The sequence below is a fragment of the Microcebus murinus genome, chromosome 16 (genome assembly GCF_040939455.1).
Source record: "Microcebus murinus isolate Inina chromosome 16, M.murinus_Inina_mat1.0, whole genome shotgun sequence".
NCBI classification, from domain to species: Eukaryota; Metazoa; Chordata; class Mammalia; order Primates; family Cheirogaleidae; genus Microcebus; species Microcebus murinus.
This window is the reverse complement of record NC_134119.1, coordinates 53018626-53042961: the sequence shown is the minus strand read 5'-3', so window position 1 is coordinate 53042961 and position 24336 is coordinate 53018626. Positions and strand designations below refer to the sequence as shown.

General features: G+C 58.5%; 1 protein-coding gene across 1 annotated transcript in view; it reads left to right on the top strand.

Annotated features, from left to right (window-relative positions):
- MAN2B2 (mannosidase alpha class 2B member 2) overlaps positions 1-24336 on the top strand; it is a 39623-nt gene that overhangs the window by 5385 nt on the left and 9902 nt on the right. The window contains exons 4-11 of the mRNA XM_075992945.1: positions 7933-8105; positions 9072-9187; positions 11480-11657; positions 12535-12733; positions 14932-15122; positions 16149-16314; positions 17747-17880; positions 21165-21439. Coding sequence (XP_075849060.1) covers positions 7933-8105; positions 9072-9187; positions 11480-11657; positions 12535-12733; positions 14932-15122; positions 16149-16314; positions 17747-17880; positions 21165-21439 — 1432 coding nt within the window. The remainder of the gene's footprint in view (positions 1-7932; positions 8106-9071; positions 9188-11479; positions 11658-12534; positions 12734-14931; positions 15123-16148; positions 16315-17746; positions 17881-21164; positions 21440-24336) is intronic.

The window sequence follows — 24336 nt, the reverse complement described above, 5'->3', positions numbered from 1 at the left end:
ACCTCCCACCAGGCCCCGCCTCCAACCCTGGGGATGGAATTTCAACCTGAGATTTTGGGGGGACAAGTATCCAGACTATCAGCAGGGACCTGGGCCAGTGAAAACAGTGACATGCTGGTACCATCTGCACGCCTGGCCAAGGAAGTGAACATAGGGGTTGGGAGCACGGACTCTAGAGTCAGATGGCCTGGGCACAGCCTGACTGCCAGTTCCCACCCCTGTGTCCCTGGGTGAGGAGCGTAACCTCAGTTTCCTCATCAATAAAATGGGTCTGATTGTAATGCCTATTGCAGGGGTTATTGTGAGGATTCAATTGAGATAATTTGGATAATCCCTTTAGTAGGGTGTGTGGTTCTCTAGTAAATGCTCAGTAAAAATGTTAGCTGCCTTCACCACTGCCGCCACCACCTCCAGCACTGCAGTGACCATTGTCACCAGCACGATCTCACAGTCACCACCATCATCACCATCACCACCTCCACCTCCACCACCGTAATCACCACCGTCTCCACCTCCAGCACTGCAGTGACCATCACCATTGTCACCAGCACGATCTCACAGTCACCTCCATCATCACCACCTCCACCTCCACCTCCGTAATCACCACCGTCTCCACCACCAGCACTGCAGTGACCATCACCATTGTCACCAGCACGATCTCACAGTCACCACCATCATCACCACCTCCACCTCCACCTCCACCACCGTAATCACCACTGCCGCCACCACCTCCAGCACTGCAGTGACCATTGTCACCAGCACGATCTCACAGTCACCACCATCATCACCATCACCACCTCCACCTCCACCACCGTAATCACCACTGCCGCCACCACCTCCAGCACTGCAGTGACCATCACCATTGTCACCAGCACAATCTCACAGTCACCACCATCACCACCTCCACCTCCACCACCGTAATCACCACCGTCTCCACCACCAGCACTGCAGTGACCATCACCATTGTCACCAGCACGATCTCACAGTCACCACCATCACCACCTCCACCTCCACCACCGTAATCACCACCGTCTCCACCTCCAGCACTGCAGTGACCAGCACCATTGTCACCAGCACGATCTCACAGTCACCTCCATCATCACCATCACCACCTCCACCTCCACCTCCGTAATCACCACCGTCTCCACCTCCAGCACTGCAGTGACCATCACCATTGTCACCAGCACGATCTCACAGTCACCACCATCACCACCTCCACCTCCACCACCGTAATCACCACTGCCGCCACCACCAGCACTGCAGTGACCATCACCATTGTCACCAGCACAATCTCACAGTCACCACCATCACCACCTCCACCTCCGTAATCACCACTGCCGCCACCACCAGCACTGCAGTGACCATCACCATTGTCACCAGCACGATCTCACAGTCACCACCATCACCACCTCCACCTCCACCACCGTAATCACCACTGCCGCCACCACCTCCAGCACTGCAGTGACCATCACCATTGTCACCAGCACGATCTCACAGTCACCACCATCATCACCATCACCACCTCCACCACCGTAATCACCACCGTCTCCACCACCACCACCGTCTTCCTCTCCAGCATCTCCACCATCCTCACCGCCACCGCGCCCAGAGGCAGTGGGCGCTCTACTTGCTATTTACCAAATGCTCTCCATGCACCACACCCCACCCCACCCTAATGCCAGACTGATGAGGAGGCACTGTGATTCTCAGTTCTATTGTGCAGATGTAGAAACTGAGACCCAAAGAAATGAAGTGACTCTCTCAAGGACAAATAACCACAACTTGAGTCCAGGCCTGGTGACTGAAGCTCCAAGTCATTTCTCGACAGCGTGGGCCTCAGTTTCCCTATGTGTAAACCATTGAGGCAGGGTGTGATGATGCTGTCTAAGGGTGTTTCTGGCACTCTTCTCTCCTTGTCTGTGGTCTGGAGTCTCCCCATCTCCATTGCTCGCTGCTCTGTGCTCACTCATCCCTGCTCAGTCCCTGCGCTTTGCCCCTCCATGCCGAGGCAGCTTTCAGACACGCCCCTTTCTGCCTGGCCCTGGCAACCTCATCTTCCACGGCCCTCCCTGTCCTGTGCCCTCCCTGCAGCCCCACACCCCAGGTGGCTCTTGTTGCCCCAGGTGACAGGTGAGGGAAGCAAAGCTTGGACAGGAGCGGCTTTGCCCACAGCCACCGTGCTGGGGTTCCCGGGCTCCAAAGCCCGGCTCTTCGTCACATTTCCGCCCTGAGCGCAGCATTCCCACAGGCCTCAGGGCCTGGCGCCCCTGGCGGCCCCGCCCTGCCCCATTCCTCACGCTGTGCTTTCCTTCGTTTGTGGTGTCGTCCCCCCCTCGCCACCACCCTACCCCCGCCCGCATCCTCAAGCTGCGGCTGAGTGCCTCCTCCGGGAAATGTCCTTTGGGGTCCCCACAGTACCTCATGGCCTCCCCACTTTGCACCTACAGGGACCCCTGTCCCCAGGGCTTGGCACAGGGCCTGGCCAGACAAGGCCCTGGGTGGGCAAGGCAGGGCTCGGGGAGGGCGCTGAGCTGCCCTGCCTCTGGGGTGCCCACAGCTGGGGCACCTCGCCTCTGCCCTCAGCCCGCCGTGCCCCTGCCCTGAACGCCCAAGTGCTGACCCCGCAGCCTGGCCTACAGCACGGCAGCAGGAAGCCCCAGCGAGTCAGGGTTTTGTTGCTCTGAGGCAGGAGGAGCCCTGGAGACACCGTAGAGCAAGTGGATTCTGTGAGGCTCCATTTCCAAAACTGCCAAACGCGTGGGGCCCTCGAGGACAGACCTTGGGTTTCTTGTGTGATGACCACCTTGCTCTAGGTACAAGACGTGCACTGATTTTTTTCAGCCCCCAGGGCAATCCTGTGGATGGATGACCTTCCAAATGCCCATTTGCAGAGGAGAAATTTGAGGTTCAAATGCTGTCAAAATGTGCCCGAGTCACACCACCTGCTACGTGATGGGTCCCAGATGTGACCTGAGCTGGACCTGGTCAGCAAGTTCCTTGTTAGCTAAGCCCCTTTCCCTGCTGTTGCCTCCTGGTTGCTGGGGACAGCCTGGTAGCAGGGTTACCGTTAACTGCCTGACTTTATAGGTGAGGAAACTAAAGCACAGAGGTGCGCAAGGATTTGGGTGCAGTAAGTAGGAGAGCTGGAGCTCAAAGCTAGGTCCGTCTGGCCCCTGCTCTCTCTCCCGTCCAAGTACTAACCAGGCCTGACCCTGCTTAGCTTCAAGATCAGACGAGATCAGGGTTCTCTCTCTAACTTATAGTCCCTCAGGCAGGGGAAGAGGGCACACGTCAGACTCGCCGGGTGGCCTTTTCAAACCACACATCCAAGGTGTCCCCAGGGATTCTATCTGTGAACTGTGCCCAGGGGCTGGGGTTTCTCAGGTGAGAGGCGCTAGAGCCCTTGCTGTGTCTGGAGCCCTTTGTCCTCCGGCTGGCCTCTGCGGAGCCCTGCGGCAAGGCAGGCCCTGGGCAGCAGAGGAGGAAGCTGCAGTCGGGCACGGCCTCTGGGCTCAGCCCAAGGCGGCTTCCCAGGCGAGGTCTTTGGGTTGGAGCCACTAGACCTCTGACCTTGTCCCAGGGTGGCTGGGTCCTGGGGCACCTCCTCTAGCAAGACCCCGCTGGCTTCCCCGGAGGCCCGGGGAGCACTGAGCCTGTCAGGGAGCTCACTGCTCCTCTCTTTCCCTCCTCCAGCTCCCGTTCCTGGCAGTCACGCCAACACCCGCCTTAATTTTAGACGTGACATTTCCAGTGGGGGGAAAAGCCTTTGTTCCCAGCACTTCAGTGACGGGCAAAAGCTGAGTGTGGGCAGCAGCCCAGGGGTGGCAGGTTCCCCACTGGGACTCTCAGCAGAGGCCTGGAAGAGTGGCAGGGGGAAGGGCCAGAGGGAACGACCCCTCACCCCCTTCCCTAGGGGGAGAGAGCCAGCCAGGGGCACTGGGGCTCTACTGGCCCGAGTGGAGGAGGGGAGGTCCAGGCAGAGCGAAGGAGACACCTGGGCCTGTCCTGAGTGGCCACTGCTGTCCAGGCTATTCAAACCCAAGCTCTGGGCCATGCCCCCAGCCCCTCCCCTCCCACTCTGCCAGTGACCCCTCCCGCCTGTGTCGTCAGACTCTCTTCAACCTTCCTCCGTGTCCCCGACCCCTGCCCGGCAGTGTCTAAAGCACACTCAACATCACCCTAAAAGGAGAACAGCAGGTCTCTCCAGCCCGCTGTAGCCGCACATGCTTCCCAGCTTCCTCTGCCTGCCCTCGGCCCCTGCCGCCCGGCCTCTGCCCGCACGCACTGGCCAGCTGGTCTTGGCCTGGTCACTGCACTGGTTAGGACGCCGGCCCAACAGCTTTCACAGAGACGTGACAGTGGCTCCCACAGAGGGAAGGTTTCTTCTCTCTTGTGGAAATCTGCAGTTGCAGCCACTCTGGCGCCTGGGTGGCTCCACTCCACACGGTGATCCAGGGATCCAAGTTGCTTCCGTCTGATGCTCTGCCATCCCCCACAGTGTTTTCTGTCCCCGTTGCTGGCTCACCCCGCTGAGATGTCATTCTGGCAGGGTAGGGGAGAGGGGATGGAAGAGAGGGCAGGCAGCCTCCTTGTGAAGGGTGACCCAGAACCTGCCCACATCACTTCTGCTCACATTCCCACTGGCCAGAACTCAGTCACATGGGCCCCTCTAACTGCTGGGAGGCTGGGGAATGTAGTCCAATATTTGCTCACAGCCCATTGGCCAAGATAGAGTCATGTGCCCTGTACTAGTTGCAAAGGAAGCTGGGGAATGTAGTGTCTGGCAGGGAGTTCATGCGCCCTGCTAAAACCAAGAGGGAGGGTGTGGTTCTGTTACTATAATAAAATGAAGGAGAGGATATCTACTGGGGGCCAATTAGCAGTTTCATTCATTAGTCACCTGTAACTCTAAAGAGAGCTTTTTGCAGGAGGGCCAGAACACCTGAGTGAAGCGACTTGAGTCTTGAGGACATTTACTGCTTACTTAACAAGCTGGGGATAGTTTGGGGACTGATTTGGCAGCACCTTGATGTCTATGATGCTATGGCCTTACCCTCGTGGTCACAATGTGGCTGCTATAGCTCCAGGCATTGTATTGCCATACAGCCACATTCAAGGCAGGAGAAAAGGGGAAAAGGGCTTTCTTCCTATTTCTCTCTTTAATTAAGGTGGGAAATCTCTCCCTGAAACTGGCAGGCTTAACCCACACGTGTTATTTATTGGCTATATCCATAGTCCATTCTGTTAACAGATAAACTTAGGCACACTAAAATTTGAAAGAGTTTATTTGAGCAAACTGATTCATGAATCAGAAAGCACTAGAACTGAACCAAGGGACGTGTGGGGGAAACTTGTATCTGGTACTCACGAAGCAAGATGAAGAAAGTGTTTTGTTGGTCACAGTGAAAAGTCCCTAGTTAGTGGTTGGCTGACGGTTTCTGATTGGTTGAGCTTGCGTGTTGTCTTCCTGTTTGCTGAGCTGGATTCCAGTTTGCTGTCTCGGCCCAGTGGTCGCCCAGCTAATTAGCTAACACCGCCTCTAGCTGCCAGGCAGACACAACAGACATCTGGCAGAAGGGAGTGAGCCTGCCAGGTGTGGCTTGCTTAGGTGGGCCGTGATTGATCCCTCGGGGCGGGCACGCCCCACAAAGCGAGTGAGGACGGTCTGTGCGCCACGCTGGGGTGGCAGCGAGGGCCTGCCCCCGCGGCCGCCCCATCGGGTGAGAGGCGGCGCCCTCGGAGCCCACCGCCCCTCTCAGCGCGCGTCAGCCTCTCCGCCCTCACCTGTCACAGTCCTGTCCACGGCTGGACCCGGCCACGCCTGCGGGCTCCAAAGTGTTGCCCCCGTTCTTGGGATCCGGGCTTGGAGGAATCGCCAGCCTTGGCCGTGTGGCGGACAGAGGAGGCAGACACCGCCCGCGCGCGGGGATGCGTTGTTCGGGAGTCCGCCTGCTGAGGGGAAGCCGGTCTGTCTCTCAGTGGAGGAGACGCTGTCTGCTTCTAGGGTTCTCTTCTTACGTGCTTCATGTCTGGGTAAAGGTTGGTCATGGTTATTCGCAGCCCTACCTCACTGCTGTGGGGACTGAGTCCTTTCCTGCATGGACGTGACTTGAAGGGCGTGTTTCAGCCATTCTCTCTGACCCGTGTGAGGCGGGGACGGGCGAAGCCGTTCGTGGTGAGCTTCCGTTCTCCGACTGGTGGTCGGCGTTCCATGCCGATTGCTCCACTCTCTGAAACTGAAATCACTCTTCCCTCTTTGTATTTTTCTGCAACATTTACTCCCTATTGTTTTTCTAGAAACCCCTTACTGTTTTTCTAGTTTCCATTACCTCTCGCTTGTTTCTCTGTCCCTAACACACTCTGGGCCTGCTCGCCCCTGTCCTCCCCCAGACTCAGTCTGCTCCTGCGCACCCCTCGGCCTGCGGCGCCGTGTTCCTGAGGACTCAGGTGCCACCCGGCCAGGCTCCCTGGAGGACCATCCGTGGCCTCCTCTGTGTGTCTGACCCCCGATCCTCCTCGCCCCACCTGCGCCTCCCTGCAGCTCCCTGCTCCCTGTCTTGCCCTTGCTTTGGGTCTGATGGCTGTCCTGTCCCAGAATGCCAGTGTTGTCCAGGCCTCAGCCAGGGTCTGCAGGATGGGGGAGTTCATCAACGAAGGCAGTTTGCCTCTAGACCAGTCACTAGAGTTCCCTGAGTCTTGTTTTCCATCCTTAAAATGCAGATTACAACACCTGTCACTTAGCATGTTAAGAAGGTAATATTTGCGGAAGGGCTTGCGGAGCGTCAATCAAGGACCTGTGTAAGTCTGGGATTTCATTTCTCCCTGCAACACTGAGCACAAGGTCTGTCTTGTTGTGGTGGCTCTTAACTCATACCTGGCCGGGTGATTTTGGCGTGAAGCCCTTTGTATTGGTTGTCTACTGCCATGTAACAGGTTGCCCAGGAATCTAGTGGCTTGCAGCAACCAACAGTTCACATCCGCAGTCTCTGGGTGGGCTTAGGAAGGGCTCAGCTGGGTGGTTCTGCCATAGAGCCTCTCGGGAAGTTGCCATCAGGGTGTCGGGTGGGGCCGTGCCACCCCAAGGCTGGACCAGGGCTAGAGGCTCTGCTCCCCACTCGCCACTGGCCCTGAGAGGAGGCTCGGGTCCTCGCCGCGCGGTGGGGCGGGCAGCTTCCCCAGGCGCGTGGCCCGGGCCGAAGCCGTGGTGCCCTTTGTGGCCTCGTCCCAGAGGCACACGCTGGCGCCTGGGCCCTGCCGCGTTTGTCAGAAGTGAGTCCCTGCGTCTAGCCACCCTCCCGGCCCTACGCCTCACCTCTTGAAGATGCAGCAGTAGTTTCTGGATGCATTTCTCAACCACCATACCCTCGGATTTGAAGTTCACACTTAGCCTTTAATATCGTGATGCCTGAGAGCTCTGCTGCAGCATCAGAATCTGCATCTTTTCCAAGTTCATTCCAAGTTCACACCTCTGCATGGGCTGTGCTTGGGGAAATCAGCCAGACACGAAAGGGCGCGGCTGCGCTTATGTGGGTCCCTAGAGGAGTCAACTCCATAGCGACAGAGAGGAGCAAGGTGGGCGCCAGGGCCGGGGAGGGGATGGGAGTTCGTGTTTCACAGGGACAGAGCTTCAGTTTGGGAAGGTGAGAAGGTTCTGGAGATGGGTGGTGGTGATGGCTGCACAACAGTGTGACTGTGTTAACGCTGCTGTATCAATATGTGACCTGCATACTTAGAAATGATTAAGATAGTAAATTGTGTGGGGGGAGGGGGAATGGGCATTTATTGAAACCTTAAAATCTGTACCCTTATAATATGCCGAAATAAAAAAAAAAGATAGTAAATTGTGTATTATATGTACTTTTCCCCACAATTAAACATTAAAAATTGAAACCCTCGCCTCTGCCAACCCATGTGGCCCTGCTATCTTTGCAGAAGGACACGGCTTTCTCTATGAAACATTTGGGATCCGGCCACAGTTCTCCTGGCACGTCGACCCGTTTGGTGCATCTGCCACGACCCCCACCCTCTTTGCGCTGGCGGGCTTCAACGCCCACCTCATCTCCCGGATCGACTACAACCTGAAGGAGGCCAGGCAGGCGGCCCAGGTGAGTCGGCACTGCGCTTGCCCCCGCTTACCGCTGCGGCCCCTCCTTGCTCCGGCGCGTCTCAGGAGGCCACTGCTCTGCGCCGGGCGTTGGGGAGTCCTGCCCGGCGTTGGGGAGTCCTGGACAGCTCCCTGGCCCACTGGGCTGCACCCCAGCCTTTGTTCCTGCTGCTCCCTCCCCCGGGAGTGCCTGTGCCCTGCGCCTCGCTTCCCACAGAGCTGCAGGCCCAGCTGGACGCCTCAGCTTCCAGGCCTTTCCTTCTGCTGCCAGGCCCGGCTGGACTGCTAGATCCTGACCAGCGGGCGGGCGGGCAGAGGCTGACCCACAGGCAGCCAGCAGGGCGGGTGCAGTGGGAGGATGGTTAGCAGAGACGTAATGACTCTTCAGGTGTGTGGGCAGCTATTTCCAGGTCTGCCAGGCACTGCCCATCCCTCGTTCCGCTTGCTGCCGCCCTGCTAAACACTGAGCTCACTTGCTGTGCCAGCTCCATCTCGCCTGCAGATGGACCTGTGAGCTTGGCAAGGCTGCCCCTCCCCGTTTCTCATGCAGAAACCAAGTCACAGAAGCTTTAGGCACTTGTGTATGGTCCCAGAGCCAGTACTTTATGAACTAGGATTCTGTGCCTGCTTTGTAACCCTGAGCACTTTCCAAACATCAGAATAATTTTTTAAAAATAGACTGCACACTTGGTGGGAGGTGATGAGTTCCCTGTGCCTGGGGGTATTCAAGCAGAGTTAGAATGAGCTTCTCTCAGAGGCCCTGGCAGAGAGAAGCCTGCGCTGAGAAACCGGGAGGGTGGATCAGCAGCTCCTTCTGGAGGGCAGATCCCACACGTGTGGCTTTGGGTGCACGAGAGGAAGCCGCAGAGGGAGAGCCTGTCCTCGAAGCACTGAGAAGGGGCCAGGTGGGGCTGGGGGAGGCAGACCCACATCGCCTCAGCCCTCACTCTGCTCCCTCCGTTCGCAGGAGCTGCAGTTCGTGTGGCAGGGGTCCCCGTCCCTGTCTGCGCAGCAGCAGATCTTCACGCACATCATGGACCAGTACAGCTACTGCACCCCATCCCACCTCCCCTTCTCCAACAGGTGCGCCGCCTGCCGCTGCGGCCCTCACCCCCGGGGGCTCTGAGCACAGGTTGCCCAGCCCACGAGGCTATTATGCAGCTTTTTGACAATAGCTCATTAAGAATTTCCACATAGGGCTTCACATTTTTAAGCCTCCCTGACAGAGTGGCTGGGGTTATTAACCCGATTTTATAGATGAGGAATCTGAGGCTCAGAGAGGATAAATGATCAGCTCAAGGCTGCCCAGCCGTGAGTAGGGGAGGCAGGATTTAACCCTAGTTCTCCGTGACAGCAAATCTCTCCTTGTCACGGGTCCCTGTCCCGAGGCAGGAGCAGTTAGAGGATGAGGTCTTTAGTCAGCATTCCCAAGAACACCCCACCCTGGCCCTGGCAGGTCCCTTTCTGCTCTGTCCCTTCTGCCCCGGCCAGCAGCGAGGAAAGCGAGCCCGCTGATTTCCCGGAGCCCCGCAGCCACACGCCCGCCCCATCGGCCATGGCGTCCCGGGACACTGTCAGCTTCTCTCTGACACCCTCCAACTCTTCTAGTTTGATGTCCCCTCAACCTCAGTGACCACCTGGCTCCCCGCCTCCGTGCCCCCACCGGCCAGGTCTGGGGTGCTGTGGCTGAGGGCGAAGGCCGCCTACACGAATGCTGCCCCACCTGCTCCTGGTGTGGCCTGGCTTTGTTGGGGGCTGGCACAAGGCTGTCCATCCCCCGTCCTCTCTGGGTCCTTGTCCTTGTCAGGGCTCACAGTGAAGGCAGGAGGAGTGGGGCAGGGGTTAGGGATGAATCTGCTCCTCCTCGTCTTGTGGAATCACCTACCCCGACTGGGGGGGGGGGCGGTCCTTGCCCTGAACAGCGCGAGGCAGGTGAACACCCACCACCTGACACGGGACAGGTGAGACCAACAGCGTCTGTGCCTAATGTACACGCAGCCTGGAGGAGGATGGTGCCCCGTGTCACCACGGGGGCTGCCAGGACCAGGGTGGGCAGGCAGGGCAGGCTGTGCAGTGATGAGGGGGCAGGGCCTTCTGGCTCCTGTGGAAGGATGTGACCGGCCTGTTGGAATGATGTCACCGGCCTGTTGGAATGATGTCACCGGCCGGCAGGAGGCAAAGGCCGCCAGGCAGAGGGCCAGGTGGGGCTGGCCCGGCTGTGCGGAGCACACGAGGCAGTGAGCCTCGCAGCTCCTTCGCCGGGGGGGGGGGTTGGTGCAGACACGGAGGGACTAGGAGAGCCCCCGGGACAGGATGAGAGTCGAGCCCAAGTGCACATGCCCAGCGGCTTTTCATAGCACGGTGGCCAGCTCCGACCACCTCAGAAACCCCAACAGCAGCCCCATGAGGGAGACACTCTGAGTGCCCCGCCTTACAGGAGGAGAAACTGAGGCACAGCAACCCACCCCAATCCCACGCTGGCAAACATGGCAGAGCCAGAATCTGGTTCGGGTCTCTGGCTCCAAAGCCTCCATGTCCTGGCAACAGCCACCCGCAGCCTCTCTGCAGCCAGATAGCTCTGGGTTCAAATCCCGGCTCTGCCCTTCGTGCCTGTGGGGCCTTGGGCAGGGTGCTCGGCCCTCCTGGGTGGGAAAGGAAGCAGCAGGGACCACTGACAGTCACGGCCTCTGTCGGGCCCTGCCCTCGCGGGCCCTGTCCGGCTTCTGCCCACGCAGTTCCATCCCATCCTCGTAAGAACCACCACACGTCTTCCCAGTGAGGGCGCCAAGGCCAGTGTGCCAGCAGTGGCAGAGCCAGGCGCTGCCCAGGACTGCGGGCTCCAGGTGACGTTCCCGTGGGGGTCACCGAGGCTGCAGAGTGTGAGCACAGACAGCATTTCACTGGGGCTCTGGGCCCCGTGGCTCGTCGCTGGGGTGAGAGCCCTGCCAGGCCATGCCGGCCCCACGGCAAAGGGAGCAGTCCATTCGTGTTGGTCCTGTCTTTGTTAGAACTCTGACGTTTTGTTCATCATCAGTTTTCTGTGTTAACTTTGACTTTTTAAAGTATTGCACTAAAATATCATATATCTTGACTACTGAGATTTTGGGCACTGCCTTAAATTCTGTGCCCTAGGCCAGGGCCCCACTTACCTCACCCTGTCCCCGGCCTGCCTGGGGTCCTGAGACCCTGGGTCTGATAGACACAGAGGCGGCCTGCATGAACGAGCGAATGAATCTCATCTGGCCCACTGGGAGGTGGGGAGTCCAGGCTCGGGGTCAGATGATGTGCGAGGCCCCGGCCAGTAAGTGGTGCGGTCTGAGCCTGCCTGTCCGCAAAGCTCCTGTCTTCTCCCAGTAACCTTCTGCCCGCCCTCAGGTCAGGGTTCTACTGGAATGGCGTTGCTGTCTTCCCAGAGCCACCTGCGGATGGGGTATACCCCAACATGAGTGAGCCCGTCACCCCAGCCAACATTGGCCTCTATGCCGAGGCCCTGGTGGCAAATGTGAAGCAGCGGGCAGCCTGGTTCCGGACACCCCACGTGCTCTGGCCCTGGGTAAGGCGGGACCCCAGCCCGGTGCCCTCAGCACAGCCCAGGGACCACTGTGCAGTCAGCCCCTGCACCCAGGACCACCCTGGCCAGGCCAGGCCAGGCAGCTCTGTCCTCCCTTCCTGCAGAGCCCCGGCCCCCCCACTCGGCCTCTCCCCACCCGAGACCACCGGCCCCTCCTGCCGAGCGAGCGCTGCCCCAGCCGCCTCTCTCCCGTCACAGCCTTGGGGCCGAGGCCTGGCCAGAGCCTGGCCCCACTGTCAGCCAGCACCTTAGAGCCCTCCGAGCTCCAGCTCCCCAGCTGTGCGGCCGGGCGATGACAGCACCTGCCTCACAGGCTTGCTGAGAAGTTCAGTGCGGGACGGTGTTCCCAGAGGCCAGTCCTGACGTGTCATTGTCACAGCTATACTTTAGCGAGTACTGGCTGCATGCCGGGCACTGTTGATGGGATATGTTTGTCTCAGCCATCTAATTTGCACCTCAGGGCCCAGGGGACAGGAATTGCTGGTGTCTCATTTTGCAGTTGAGGGAATTGGGGCCCAGAGAGGTTAAGGAATTTTCCTGAGACCACACAGCTACTAAGCAAGATGGCTAGGAAGGGGTGAAAGTTGTGTCCGACCTGGTCAGGTGGGCCTCACAGCTGTCTTCTTAACCCATAACTGCCTTCTTTGAAGGTGAGTCCTGGCTGTTAGCATGGTTAGTGACAAGTACATTATTATGGTTTGGATAAGCAGCAGCACGATGGGCTTTAAGAGGCGCCAGGGGCTTCAGCTGTAGGCGCCAGTGTGGGGCCCTTGTTGGCCACCCTGGAGGGGGGAGCGTGGCTGGTGGGAGGCCACGCTCTGCTCCGGGAGTACAGGCACTGCTCCATGTCTGGCCGCAGGGGTGTGACAAGCAGTTCTTCAACGCGTCGGTGCAGTTCGCCAACATGGACCGGCTGCTGGACCACGTCAACAGCCACGCTGCCTCGCTCGGCGTCTCTGTGCAGTACGCCACGCTGGGCGACTACTTCCGTGCCCTGCACGCTCTCAATGTCACCTGGCGCATCCGAGACCACCATGACTTCCTGCCCTATTCCACAGGTACAAGCCTCTGGGGCCTGGGGGTGCCAGGGAGGGTGCTGACCTGCCCACCTCAGTGCCACTCAGCACTGCTCGCTGAGCCCGAGGGGTGCCAGGCTTGCCCCACCTGGATGTCCTGGCTGCCACGGCACAGCCTCTTCCCAGCGCCCATGCGCTCGGGGTCGCCACCACGCCCTCGCCCCTCTGGGAGGGCCTGCCCCCCGCCCCCCGCCCTCCTTCTCTTCCTGCACAAGTTGCACACGCACCTCCCCCAGGAAGCCCTTCCCGACAGCGCTAAGGCTGGGCCGGGTGCCTCCCTGTGCCCTGCCGGCCTGCCCGGCTCCCTCTACTGCACCGTCATTACCGGGGAGTGCCCACGTCCTCGGAGGGGCTGGGCCGCTGCGCTGCCTGAGGGTTAAGGGGCCACCATGCCGGAGGCTCTGTGCCCTGGCAGCGTGTAGGCAGCCAAACTGCCCTGCCTCAAATGGGGACATCATGGGGCTTCGTCCACGGGGCTGCCGTACGGATGAGACAGCCGGGAAAGCTCTCAGCTAAGCCCAGCACAGAGGTCTGCAGATGCAGCGCGTGTCTTAATCCTCTTTGTGCTGCCACAGCAGAACCCCACGGGCTGGGTCGTTTATAACGAAAGAAGTGTATTTGGCTCACAGCTATGGAGGCTGGGAAGTCCAAGGTCCGAGGCCCACATCTGGTGAGGTTTTCGCTGAGGGCGGAAGTGCAGAAAAACAAGCGAACAAGAGGGGGCCGAACGCGTTGCCATAACGTGCACTTGCAGAAACACCTGCTCCGCGACAGCGGCACTGATCCGTTTGTGAGGCTACAGCCCTCACGACTTAACCACCTCTTTTTTTTTTTTTTTTTTTTTTTTTTTTTTTTTTTTGAGACAGAGTCTCGCTTTGTTACCCAGGCTAGAGTGAGTGCCGTGGCGTCAGCCTAGCTCACAGCAACCTCAATCTCCTGGGCTCAAGCAATCCTCCCGCCTCAGCCTCCCGAGTAGCTGGGACTACAGGCATGTGCCACCATGCCCGGCTAATTTTTTCTATATATTTTTAGTTGTCTAATTAATTTCTATTTTTAGTAGAGATGGGATCTCACTCTTGCTCAGTCCGGTTTCGAACTTCTGACCTTGAGCAATCCGCCCGCCTCGGCCTCCCAGAGTGCTAGGATTACAGGCGTGAGCCACCATGCCCAGACCCTAATCACCTCTTAACTACCCCACCCCTCAGTCCCGTTACAATGGCAATTAAGTCTGAACATGAATCTTGGAGGGGACATGCAGTCCACAGCACTCCCCTTCCAGCCCAGCACGCCTGGACCTGGGTTAGTCCTGCCCCTCTGGGGTCTCCCCATCTGTGTGGCAATGAGTGGGGCTGCGTAGCTCTCAGGACCCTGCCCCGTAGGGGGGGTGGGGCAGACATCGTGTGGGCATGGTTGTGGCTGAGGTGGGAGAGGGTGCACCCGTGTGGGCGTGGCCACACTCCGTGGGGGCAATGTGATTTCAGCGCAGGCGTGGGATCCCCCTGCCTGGCTACTCAGCTTGGCTGTGCAGCCATGGAGGACCCCGTCGCTCTGACCCCACAGCCTGTGCCCTTTCCCCTGGGCCACGGGACCACCCCTCCTGGTCTGGCCCAGGTCCTGTGGGGAAAGAACAGGGAATCGAGGTAAATCGAGGCACAGCCCAGACCCGAGAAGAGCAGGAACAGTAGGAAAAGGTGAAGCACCTTCTGAGCCACGGGCAGCCCCCCCTGGGGCGCCCTGGTCCCATCCTCATCCTCTGTGTCTTGGATCAGGACAGCGGCTACCTGGGGCTTTCTGCCTCCTGCCCCTCTCGCAGCCACCCTCGCTGGGCTGCCGGGGGGAGAGACCCTCTGAAGCACGTGCACATCCCGAGCCTTCTCAGCCCTCCCGCTCGGGGCCTGATCATACTCGCGTCCCTCCTGGGTCTCCCAGGGCCCTCGCTCACACGCTGGGCCAGTTTCCCGGGCGTACCGTGGGCTAGTCTGGGGTCGCAGTCCTTCAGCACCACCCCGCCTGCCCCAGGCCCTGTCCAGGGCCTTCTGGGAAGTCTGCCTCCTGCCCAGCTGCCTCCCTAACGACCAGGCAGAGGCTGCCTCTGTGGCCCTAGATTCTCCGCTCTCCCAGGGCTGGGCTTAGGGCTCTGAAGGGGACTCTCAAGCTCTCCCTCTGCCCTTGTCTCCCAGAACCGTTCCAGGCCTGGACGGGCTTCTACACGTCTCGCAGCGCACTCAAAGGGCTGGCACGGCGAGCCAGCGCCTTGTTGTATGCCGGGGAGTCCATGTTCGCGCGCTACATGTGGCCAGCCCCCCTCGGGCCTCTGGACCCGGCCTGGGCCCTGCAGCAGCTCCGGCAGCTCCGCTGGGCGGTCTCTGAGGTGACCACGCTTCTCGCCACGGCAGCAGGGTTGGGCCCTTCCCAGCAGGGCACTTCTCCACCCTGTCCTAGCAAATCCTCCCAGCCCAGGACACTAGAAGCCCCGCTTTACAGAGGGGAAGACGAGGTCCTCTTTGGTCACAAGGCCAACGCATGGTGAAGCTGGGCCACGGCCAAGGCATGGTGGCCTCCAGCTGGTGGCCTCGTTAGGCTCTGGAGCAGATTTTACCAAGAGGGATGAAGGATAAAGTGGAGTGGCAGTCACTCTGGCAGGTCTGCCGGGATGCACAGCCCAGTGCAGCTGTGTGACCTCAGACACATGACCTTCCCTCTCTGAACATTCCCTCCCCAGACAATGAGAATGACACCCCCACAATGAAACGTGATAATAACCTGCTTGGCACGGCGGCTGCCACAAAGCAAGTCTCCATCTCCACTTGCCCCCACTGCACTGACCAGGAAACTGAGGCCCAAGAAGTCCTATAACGTGTCCTCAGTCACCCATCCAAAACAGGGCCTTGCTGGCTGTGACATCTTCAGTTATCTGAAGGGAATTGCTGGCAGAACATGTGATTGTGTAAGAGGTGAAATGGGTGACTTTAAATTCCATTGGAGCAAGACGGGCCAAGTGGCTTCACCTGTGGAGCCTCAGTTTCCCCTTCTGTGGAGATGAGACAGCCCTACCTGTGCCTCAGCGCAGAGTGTAAGCGTCAGGGGTGGCGTGGAGCGTGCCTGGCCGTGCCAGCAGCACCTGTGGAAGAGCCGGTCCCGGAGATGCAGCTGGGCCTTCCCAGGAGTCTGCTTTCTGCCCAGCAGGGAGGACAAGGGCAGGCTTCCACAAGGTCAGGAGGAGCTGGGCCCGTCCATCAGCCTCTCTGAGCTTCAGAAGCTGAGAGAGGGCCCACCTTCTCCCCTGGCGCCAGGTGACAGGGACCAAGAGCCAGCGCACAGCAGGTACAGGCACCTCGCAGCTGCCTCACGGGGTCGGGTCCTGATTCTGTTCTTCCTCGACTCCGGGGGGCCACAGGTCCAGCACCACGACGCTGTCACCGGGACCGAGTCCCCCAAGGTGAGAGACATGTATGAGGAGCACCTGGCCTCGGGGATGCTGGGCGTGCGCAAGCTCATGGCCTCCATCGTCCTGGACGGGCCCCAGCCAGGGGCGGGGCGGGCAGCCCCAGCGGCTGACCCGGGTAAGCCAGGCCCCTGCGGGGAGGCTGAGGGTCCTTTCTGAGACAGGGGTCAGGGGCGGGGGCCTCAACAACCTGAGCTTCAGGGGATGGCAAGACCTCAGGCTAGTGGCCTCTGAGCCTCTGTCCCCTCGGCCGTGAAATGAAGAAGGGTCGTCAGAGCAGAAATAACTGCCAGCACGTTTTGAACGTTCACTGAGCACAGAGCACCGCCGTCATGCGGCGCTCCATGCAGGGCCTCACAGATCTCTGCCAGGCAGGAACTGTCACTCTCCTCACCACGCAGCTAAGGACACGGACGGAGAGGCTGCAGACTAGCCCAGGGTCACACAGGTAGGAAGACGCGGAGCAGGGCTTGAACCCGGGACCCTGCGCTGCCCCGCCTTGCAGGGCGGGCGCAGGTGTCCTCAGGGGCCCGGCCCCACCCTGGCTTCCTGCACTTCCTCCTGAACTCCGCTTGGCCGCAGTTCACGTCAGGGCAGCTGTGGGCACGGTCTCTGATGTGAGGTCTCACGTATGTAGTGTGACCAATTGTACCAGTGTGCCTAGGACTGAAGGGTTTCAAAATCAGGAAAATCCTGGGCAAATGGAGACAATTTGGTCTCCCCACACATGCTTGAGATTTTCCTGTGCACGGGGCCCGCAGGTCCCCAACTTCTGGATGTCCCCACTCTGGCCTGCCTCCTGCCCTGACAGTGTCTGGACTGTGCTTTCCACCTGGCCTGCCGTCCCCTCCCCCCGTCTGTGTGTGATCCCATCCGACCTGCAGACTCTGGAAGGGTCCCTGGGGACCTGCCCTCCGTGGGAGAGACAGCTGCAGAAGGAGCTGCAACTTCACTGCCAAGCGGGGCAGGCGAAGATGTGTCACTCCCGAGAGATGTGTGTGTCATTTTGATGAGACACTCACCCAGCCAGTGTGTCTTCCAGTGCGCACACAAGGGCGGCCACCCTGAGCAGGGTGTAGGTAAAGAAGGCGAGGAAAGGCGTCCCAGCAGAGGGAACAGCCTGCGCAGAGGCAGGGAGGCTGGAAGCGTGTGCTGTGTTGAGGGATACAGGAGTTGTCAGGCATGGCCAGGTCCACGTTGCTGGGGCCTTGAATGCCGGGCCAGGAATTGGACTTTGCCCTACAGGTTCCAGAGAATTCTGGTTCCAGAGAATTCTGGTGGCTCATGGTGCCAAGTTCTCAAAGCTTTGGAGGCAGGCCTTAGAAGCTGGGTCACCTTGGGCGGATGACTACTTTTCTGGACCTCAGCTTCCTCATCAGTGAAGTGGGCTGGTAGGGAGAGGTGTGTGAGGGACTGTTGCAAGCTTGGCTTTCCAGAGAGAGTTCTGGAAGGCTGGGTCTTGCCTGCCTCAGTTCTCCTTGTACCGAGGGGCACCCAGGGGTGTTGAGTGAGCCCAGTGGCAGGGAGCAAAGCCTGTTCTCTGTGTGCAGGTGCAGGCCCTGCAGGACACTTTGTCACAGCCTACAACCCGCTGGCCTGGACAGTTACCACCATCATCACCCTGACCGTTGCCTTCCCCGGAGTCAGCGTCACAGACGAGTTGGGCCACTCCGTGCCTGCACAGGTATGGACGCCAAGTCCAGCTAGAGGGGCATTTGTTGTTTGCTGACACCTGCTCCAGGCTGGGCACTGTATGCACGTGGTCTCTCCTGGCCCTGCAAGGGAAGCCTTGTCACCTCCATTCTACAGGTGAGGAAACCGAGGCTCAGAGAGGCAAAGCGGTTTTTTTTCCAAATGCCAACCAATTCTCCACTTCTCTGGCACCAACTGGGTGTCCCAAAGTCTAATTCAATTCTACCTGGATTGAGCACAGACCACAGGTTAGGGGCTCAGTCCCATAAGACCTCACACTTCAGATGCCAGCCACAAATGGGGTTCCCAGGCTATCAAACTGTGTCTGGCTGACCACACATTCAAGGGTTCCCACAATCCCCTCAGATTTGATAATTTACCAGAATGACTCACAGAACTGAGAGAAGCACTGTACTTACAGTGACAGTTTTCTGGTAAAGGGGACGACTCAGGAACAGCCACATGGAAGCACCCCAACTCTCTAATCCCTGCTGGGTCGCTCTGGGGCCCAGCCCCACCCTGAAGACACCTAGAGCCCACCAGGAGTCGCCTCATTATAAACTCCGGTGGGCTTGACAGGGGCTCCCTGTGCGTAGGAGAGGCTCCTGTCACTCGGAGTTCCTGTGGTCTTAGGAGGTCTGTGCCAGGCACCGGAGACAAAGACCAAGTATGTATTTTCTTGGGGTCCCACACAAAATCCCTGAGGTCCCACAGCTGGGAGGGAGCAAATTCCCACCTTCCCAGCCACCATTGATCTGTTGAGGCCATAGTTAGGATGAGAGTGTGACGACACCTTGCTAGGGAGACCTCTCCGAGGGACATGTGTCCACTGAGGGCCAGTCGGTCCACCTGGGGGACTGACGCCAGCTTGGGCATCCAGTGTGACCAGAAGCAGGGAGGCACCTCTGTCATCCTTCCTGCCACACCTTGAGGATGTGGAGGCCTGCCGAGACTAAGGGACTGGGCTGAAGTCCCCAGCAAGCGAGAGGCCGCCCTGACCGTGACCTGGCGCTTCCCCGCCACACACAGGCAGGCGCCTTGCCAGGCACGGATGTGCTGACACTGGGCCCTAAGGTCCTCACCTGCCTTCTCCGTTTGGGCTGCTGTAACAAAGCACCAGGCTAGGGGCTGAGACAACAGACATGTATTTCTCCCAGTTCCGGAGGCTGGAAGTCCAGGATCACGGCGCCAGCGTGGTTGGGTTCCAGTGAGGGCCTGTTGCGGTGGCTGTCGTCCCGTTGTGCCCTTAGGGTGGAAAGAGGGTGAGAGAGCTCTCTGAGGTCCCTTTTATAAGGGCACTAATCCCATTCCTGAGGACTCCACCCTCATGACCTGATCACCTCCCAAAGCCCCACCTCCTAAGCGATGACACTTGGGATTAGGATTTCAGCATTTTGAGTGGGGACACAGACATTGAGTCCACTGCATTGCTGAAGCCAAATGGAGTTAGGAAAGTGGCATCACACCCCTGCTCCCTGCTCCTGGGGCCTCCTGCTGCTGTCACATCCCTGCAAGGTCTCCTGCAGGGGAAGCGTTCCTTACGCCCCTTCCTCTGGGAATGTTTATGGTCTAACACAGATCTCCACGTTCGCATGTGGCAAGGCCTTCAAGCGCCTTAAAGGAGTGCTTTGATGGAGGTGCCGATGTCAGGGGGTGGTGTCCAGCTGGTGTGTGCACCACCCAGACATCCCTGGAGCGAGCACCGGCACCAGAAGGCACCCTACGTGTCACCCAACCGACCCTTCCTTGGGGTGGTGGAGGGTGGGCTGACATCACTCAGTCATTCAGCAAACATTCCCAAATGTCCAATCTGGCCCAGCCCTGGGTTCCTAGACATGAGAGGCTCAGGCCCCATCCCAGGACACAGGTGTGGATAGCTATGGTATGTACTAATGACTCAGGAGCCAGGGCAGGGCCCCTTCGGGGAGAATGAGGAGGAGCTTGTGTGCAAGGGTGGGGAGTGGGTTTGGGCAGACCTGGCACGTACCGCCTTCCCACCTAGATGCAATGCGCCTGCTCTGGGGCTTCCACTGTGTCCCTCCCCGTGCTGGGCACTGGGGACAGAATCCCTGCCATCAGGGGCTTGTCCTCGGGGGTGAGGCAGACCATAAACAAAATGAGAACAGCAGACTGGTAGACAGTGTGACCATGATGCAGGGGCATCATAGAGCAGAGACTCTCTAAACAGGTGGGCCGGTGGCATTGGTGCAGGGTTGGGCAGGTGGAGGGCAAGTGTCTGCTGTATTCGGGGACGGCCTAGGTTGGGGGAGCAGGTGCAGCAGTCATGGGCTTGCTACTAGGGCCCCCAAAAGGCCTCCTGCAGGGCACAGAAGTGCTCACTGAGCATACCTGGTGGCCCCTTCCAACCTCTCCTCCCCAAATCAGATACCATGGAGGTGGGCAGGGCCAGGAGGGCTAACCTGAGAAAGTCCTTCATTGGGCACTAGAGGATTAGGGACTGCCCCTCCCTGGAGAAGGCACTCCAGGTGGCGGGACAGCGTGCGCAATCTCGGAGGCAGGAAGGCAGGAGAGTGGGGAGGGAGGCGGCGGTGATGCTGGAGCCCAGGCAGCTGAAGCAGTGGCGGCGCGAGGGGGCTGGGTCCTCATGGCCCACGTCACCAGCTGGAGCAGATGAGACTCTTGGAAAGCTCGCTCTGGCTGCTTCGGGGGAGGGATGGGTGCAGACGGGGGTGGGTACAGGGACGCCAGTGAGGACGCTGGGCAGTTGTCCAAGGAGGGGCCCCCACAGGAGGCCTTAGGGAGGGGAGAATAAGAGGCTCAGAGAGTCCTCGAGATGACCACGGGTGGCCTTGGTGGGCTGGGGTGGCTGCAGGGGAGCAGGTGCAGGTGGGAGGGTAGCTGGTGAGGTCAGCTATGGACATCCAGGTGGCGGTATCGAGCAGGGAGCTGGATTCGTGGGTCCCAGGTTCCAGAAGAGGTCAGAGGACTTGGGACTGGGAATTGGGAGGCATTACTTTTGGCTGCGGAGGTGTGACTGAAGGAGCTGGGGGTGTTCCATCTGGGTGAGAGGAGCCTTGGGCCACTAGGGCCAGCCATCTTCAAGAGGCCAAAGGTTTCTCCTAGGATCCATGCGTTTTGTGGGGGTCCCAGAGGGCAAAGCCACAGCTGGGGTAAGGATGCAGAGAGTAGAACTTGGCTGCCTCAGGGAGTAGTGAGCACCCCGTCCCAGGAGGTGTGCGAGCCAGGGCACTGAGCAGACGGAGAGGTCACCCAGCCGTGAAACCCACCCTTGGCTCCACCCTGCTGACCTTGCAGATCCAGAGCTCGACCGAGACCCCATCGGTGTACATCCTACACATCCTAGCCACAATCCCGGGCCTCAGTTACCGGCACTACGGCATCAGGCCCACGGCAGGGACCCGGCAGGGCACCCAGGAGGCGGCTGCCACCATGGCCAGCACCCTGCGATTTGGCCGCAGGCTGAGGAGACATGCCAGCCTTGGGGGCAGGCGCCTGGTGCCCGTGTTGAACGACTGCTACACCGTGCTGCTCGACCAGGACACCAACCTGATGCACAGCGTCCGGGAGAGGTGAGTCACAGCCTGGCACACAGGCCCCAGGGACTCAGTTGCTCACCTGCCCCAGGGAAGGACCAGAGGGTGGTGAAGCCACCGTGATCTTCCTGCCATCATGATCTTTAATTCTCGGAGTGTGAGTGTAGCCCGTGCAGGAAAGGCTGCCTGCTTTTCCACTCCAGGGCTGCTGATCCCTGGAAAGGGGGCATTGAGGGGCTCACCCTGGGAACAAATTCTGTGTTATCTACTTTTTTAATTTAAACAAACATAAAATCTCTATTTGGTAAATAGTCATTCTGTCTTTAGAATAGACAGGGACCCTCGAAATCATCTCGGCCTACCCTCCCACCTTTCCATGCAGCCACCCCCACGCAGCCAGCAAGTCATCCTTCATTCATGTATTCATCCGGCAGCTGTTTGTGCAGAGGGCAGCTGGCCTCCCAGGAAGGTCCCCCAGCTCGTGTGGGGCCAACCCTGTCCTTCCTCAGGCCACATCCAGGGCCGTTTCCATCAACCCCAGCTGCCTGTGCCAGAGTTCCCACTTTGACGTCCAGCCCGAGAGGAGCATGTGGCAGAAATGGAGAGGACAGGAGCAGAACAAGAGGAGAGAGGGGGAAGGGGATGCAGGGGCGTTCATGTGGCTTGGAGTGTCCGCGGTGCTCAGCCCAAGGCCATGGGCAGCAGCTCTGCCACACAGCCCCAGGACTTCCCTCCAGATGGGACCCCGGTTGGGTCTGTCCTCACCATCCCGCCAATGGCTCCTGCGAGAGAGTGGGGACGGGGGCTGGGCTGCCAAGGGGGAGTTGGGCAGGGGAGCAGCAGGGAGGGGTGAGGCCACGGCATGGCTGGTGTGCATGGACACCAACCCCAGGGCATTTCACGTTGAGGGGAGTTCAGTTTTCCTTCTGTGACAGCTTTATTGAGATATAATTCCCATACTACATAATGCACCCATTTAAAGTGTGCAGTTCAGCGGTTCTTAGTGTAGTCACAGAGTTACATGACCATCACCCTAATCAATCTCAGAACATTTTCATTACTCCCTAAAGAAACTTCATTTTCCCCTCCCCCACAGCCCCTGGCATTCCTAATCTATTTCTGCCTCCATGGATTTGCCTATTCCTGGACGTTTCGTATAAACAAAACCACATGCCACGCAGTCCCCTGGGGCCTCACTTCTTTCACTTAGCACAAATCTGTATTGTGGCCGGGGTCAGACTTCGTGCCTTTTCGTGGCTGGGCAATACTCCACCGTGTGGCTGTGCCACTGTCTGTTCATGCATCCTTTAGCGGTGGGTGCTGGGAGCTGCTGTCAACGATGCCGGCATGAACACGCATGCAAGTGTCTGTGCAAACACTCATTTTCATTTCTTTTGGGCATACAGCCAGGAGTGGGCTTTCACTAGGCCGCAGGTTAGCTCTGTTTAACTGTTTGAGGAACTGGCTGCAGCGTTTCACGTCCCCACCAGTAGGCTACGCGGTCCCGATGTCCTCACATCCTCACCCGCACGGGTCGCTCTCTGTCTTTCTGTGGTAGCCATTCTCGTGGGTGTGAATGGCGCCTCGCGGCGGCTTTGGTTGCGTTTCTCTGCTAACTAGTGACGTTGAGCATCTCTTCATGCAGCCCCTGGCCATCTGTGCATCTTTGGTGGAATGTGTATTCTGATCCTTGGCCTGTTTTTAAATTGGGTTGTCTTTTTATGATTGAATCGTAAGAGTTCTTTATGCACATTCCAGATACACGTCCCGTATCACATATGCGATTTGCAAGTCCTTCTTCCCATTCTGTGGCTTTCTTTCCACTCTCTTCGTGCCCCTGGCAAAGCTGTTTAACAGGAAGCTGGGGGCAGGGAGTCCGAAGCCAGAGGTGAAGGCTTTTCCTGCCCGATTAATGAAAGTGACCCTTTTCTCTGAGAGCAGGGCACTTCCTTCCCTGCACCGGCCCTAGTCCCATGGAACTTCCAAAAGTGGGTGCAGAGCCCGTCCACTCCATCTTCTGCCACAGCAAGGCCAGGCCCAGATACCAATACATCACTTGTGGCCAGGTGCTGTGGCTCATGCCTATAATCCCAGCCCTTTGGGAGGTGGGAGGACTGAATGAAGCCAGAAGTTTTTTTTTGTTTTTTTTTTTATTTTTTTTATTTTTTTTTTTATTTTGGCATATTATGGGGGTACAGATTTTAAGGTTTCAATAAATGCCCATTTCCCCCCCGAAGCCAGAAGTTTGAGACCAGCCAGGGTGACATGTCGAGACCCCATCTCTACAAAAAATTTAAAAATTAGCTGTTGTGGTGGTATACACCTGCAGTCCCAGCTACTGGAGAGGCTGAGGCTGGAAGATCACTTGAGCCCAGGAGTTGCAGGCTACAGTGAACTATGATCAAGCCACTGTACTCCAGCCTGGGCAACAGAGTGAGATCCTGTCCCCAAAATAAATAATTTATCACTGTGCACTTGCTTGGGCCCAAAATGCATATCCACAATTAAAATACTCATCTATCTACAAGACTCTGACCCTTCTCACTCTTCCCCCATCCTCTGTCGTAACTCAAACATCCTAATATAAGGGCATGGACAGAGTTTGGAGTAGGGGCTGGATCTGAGTGTTGACTCGCACACTTCCTGGGTGTGTGATCCTGGGCCAGTGACATCACTTCTCCCAGCCTGTTGTGCCTCAGCCATGGGCTGGGTTAATAGTCCCCACCCGTGGGGTTCAGAGAATTTTTTTTCCGAGACAAGTTCTCGTTCTGTCACTCAGGGTAGAGGGCAGTGGCATCATCATAGTTCACTGCAGCCTTGAACTCCTGGGCTCAAGCGATCCTCCTGCCTCCTGAGTAGCAGGGACTGCAGGCACTTGCCACCATGTCCGGCTAATTTTTAAGTGTTTTTGTAGAGATGCTGTGTTGCTCAGA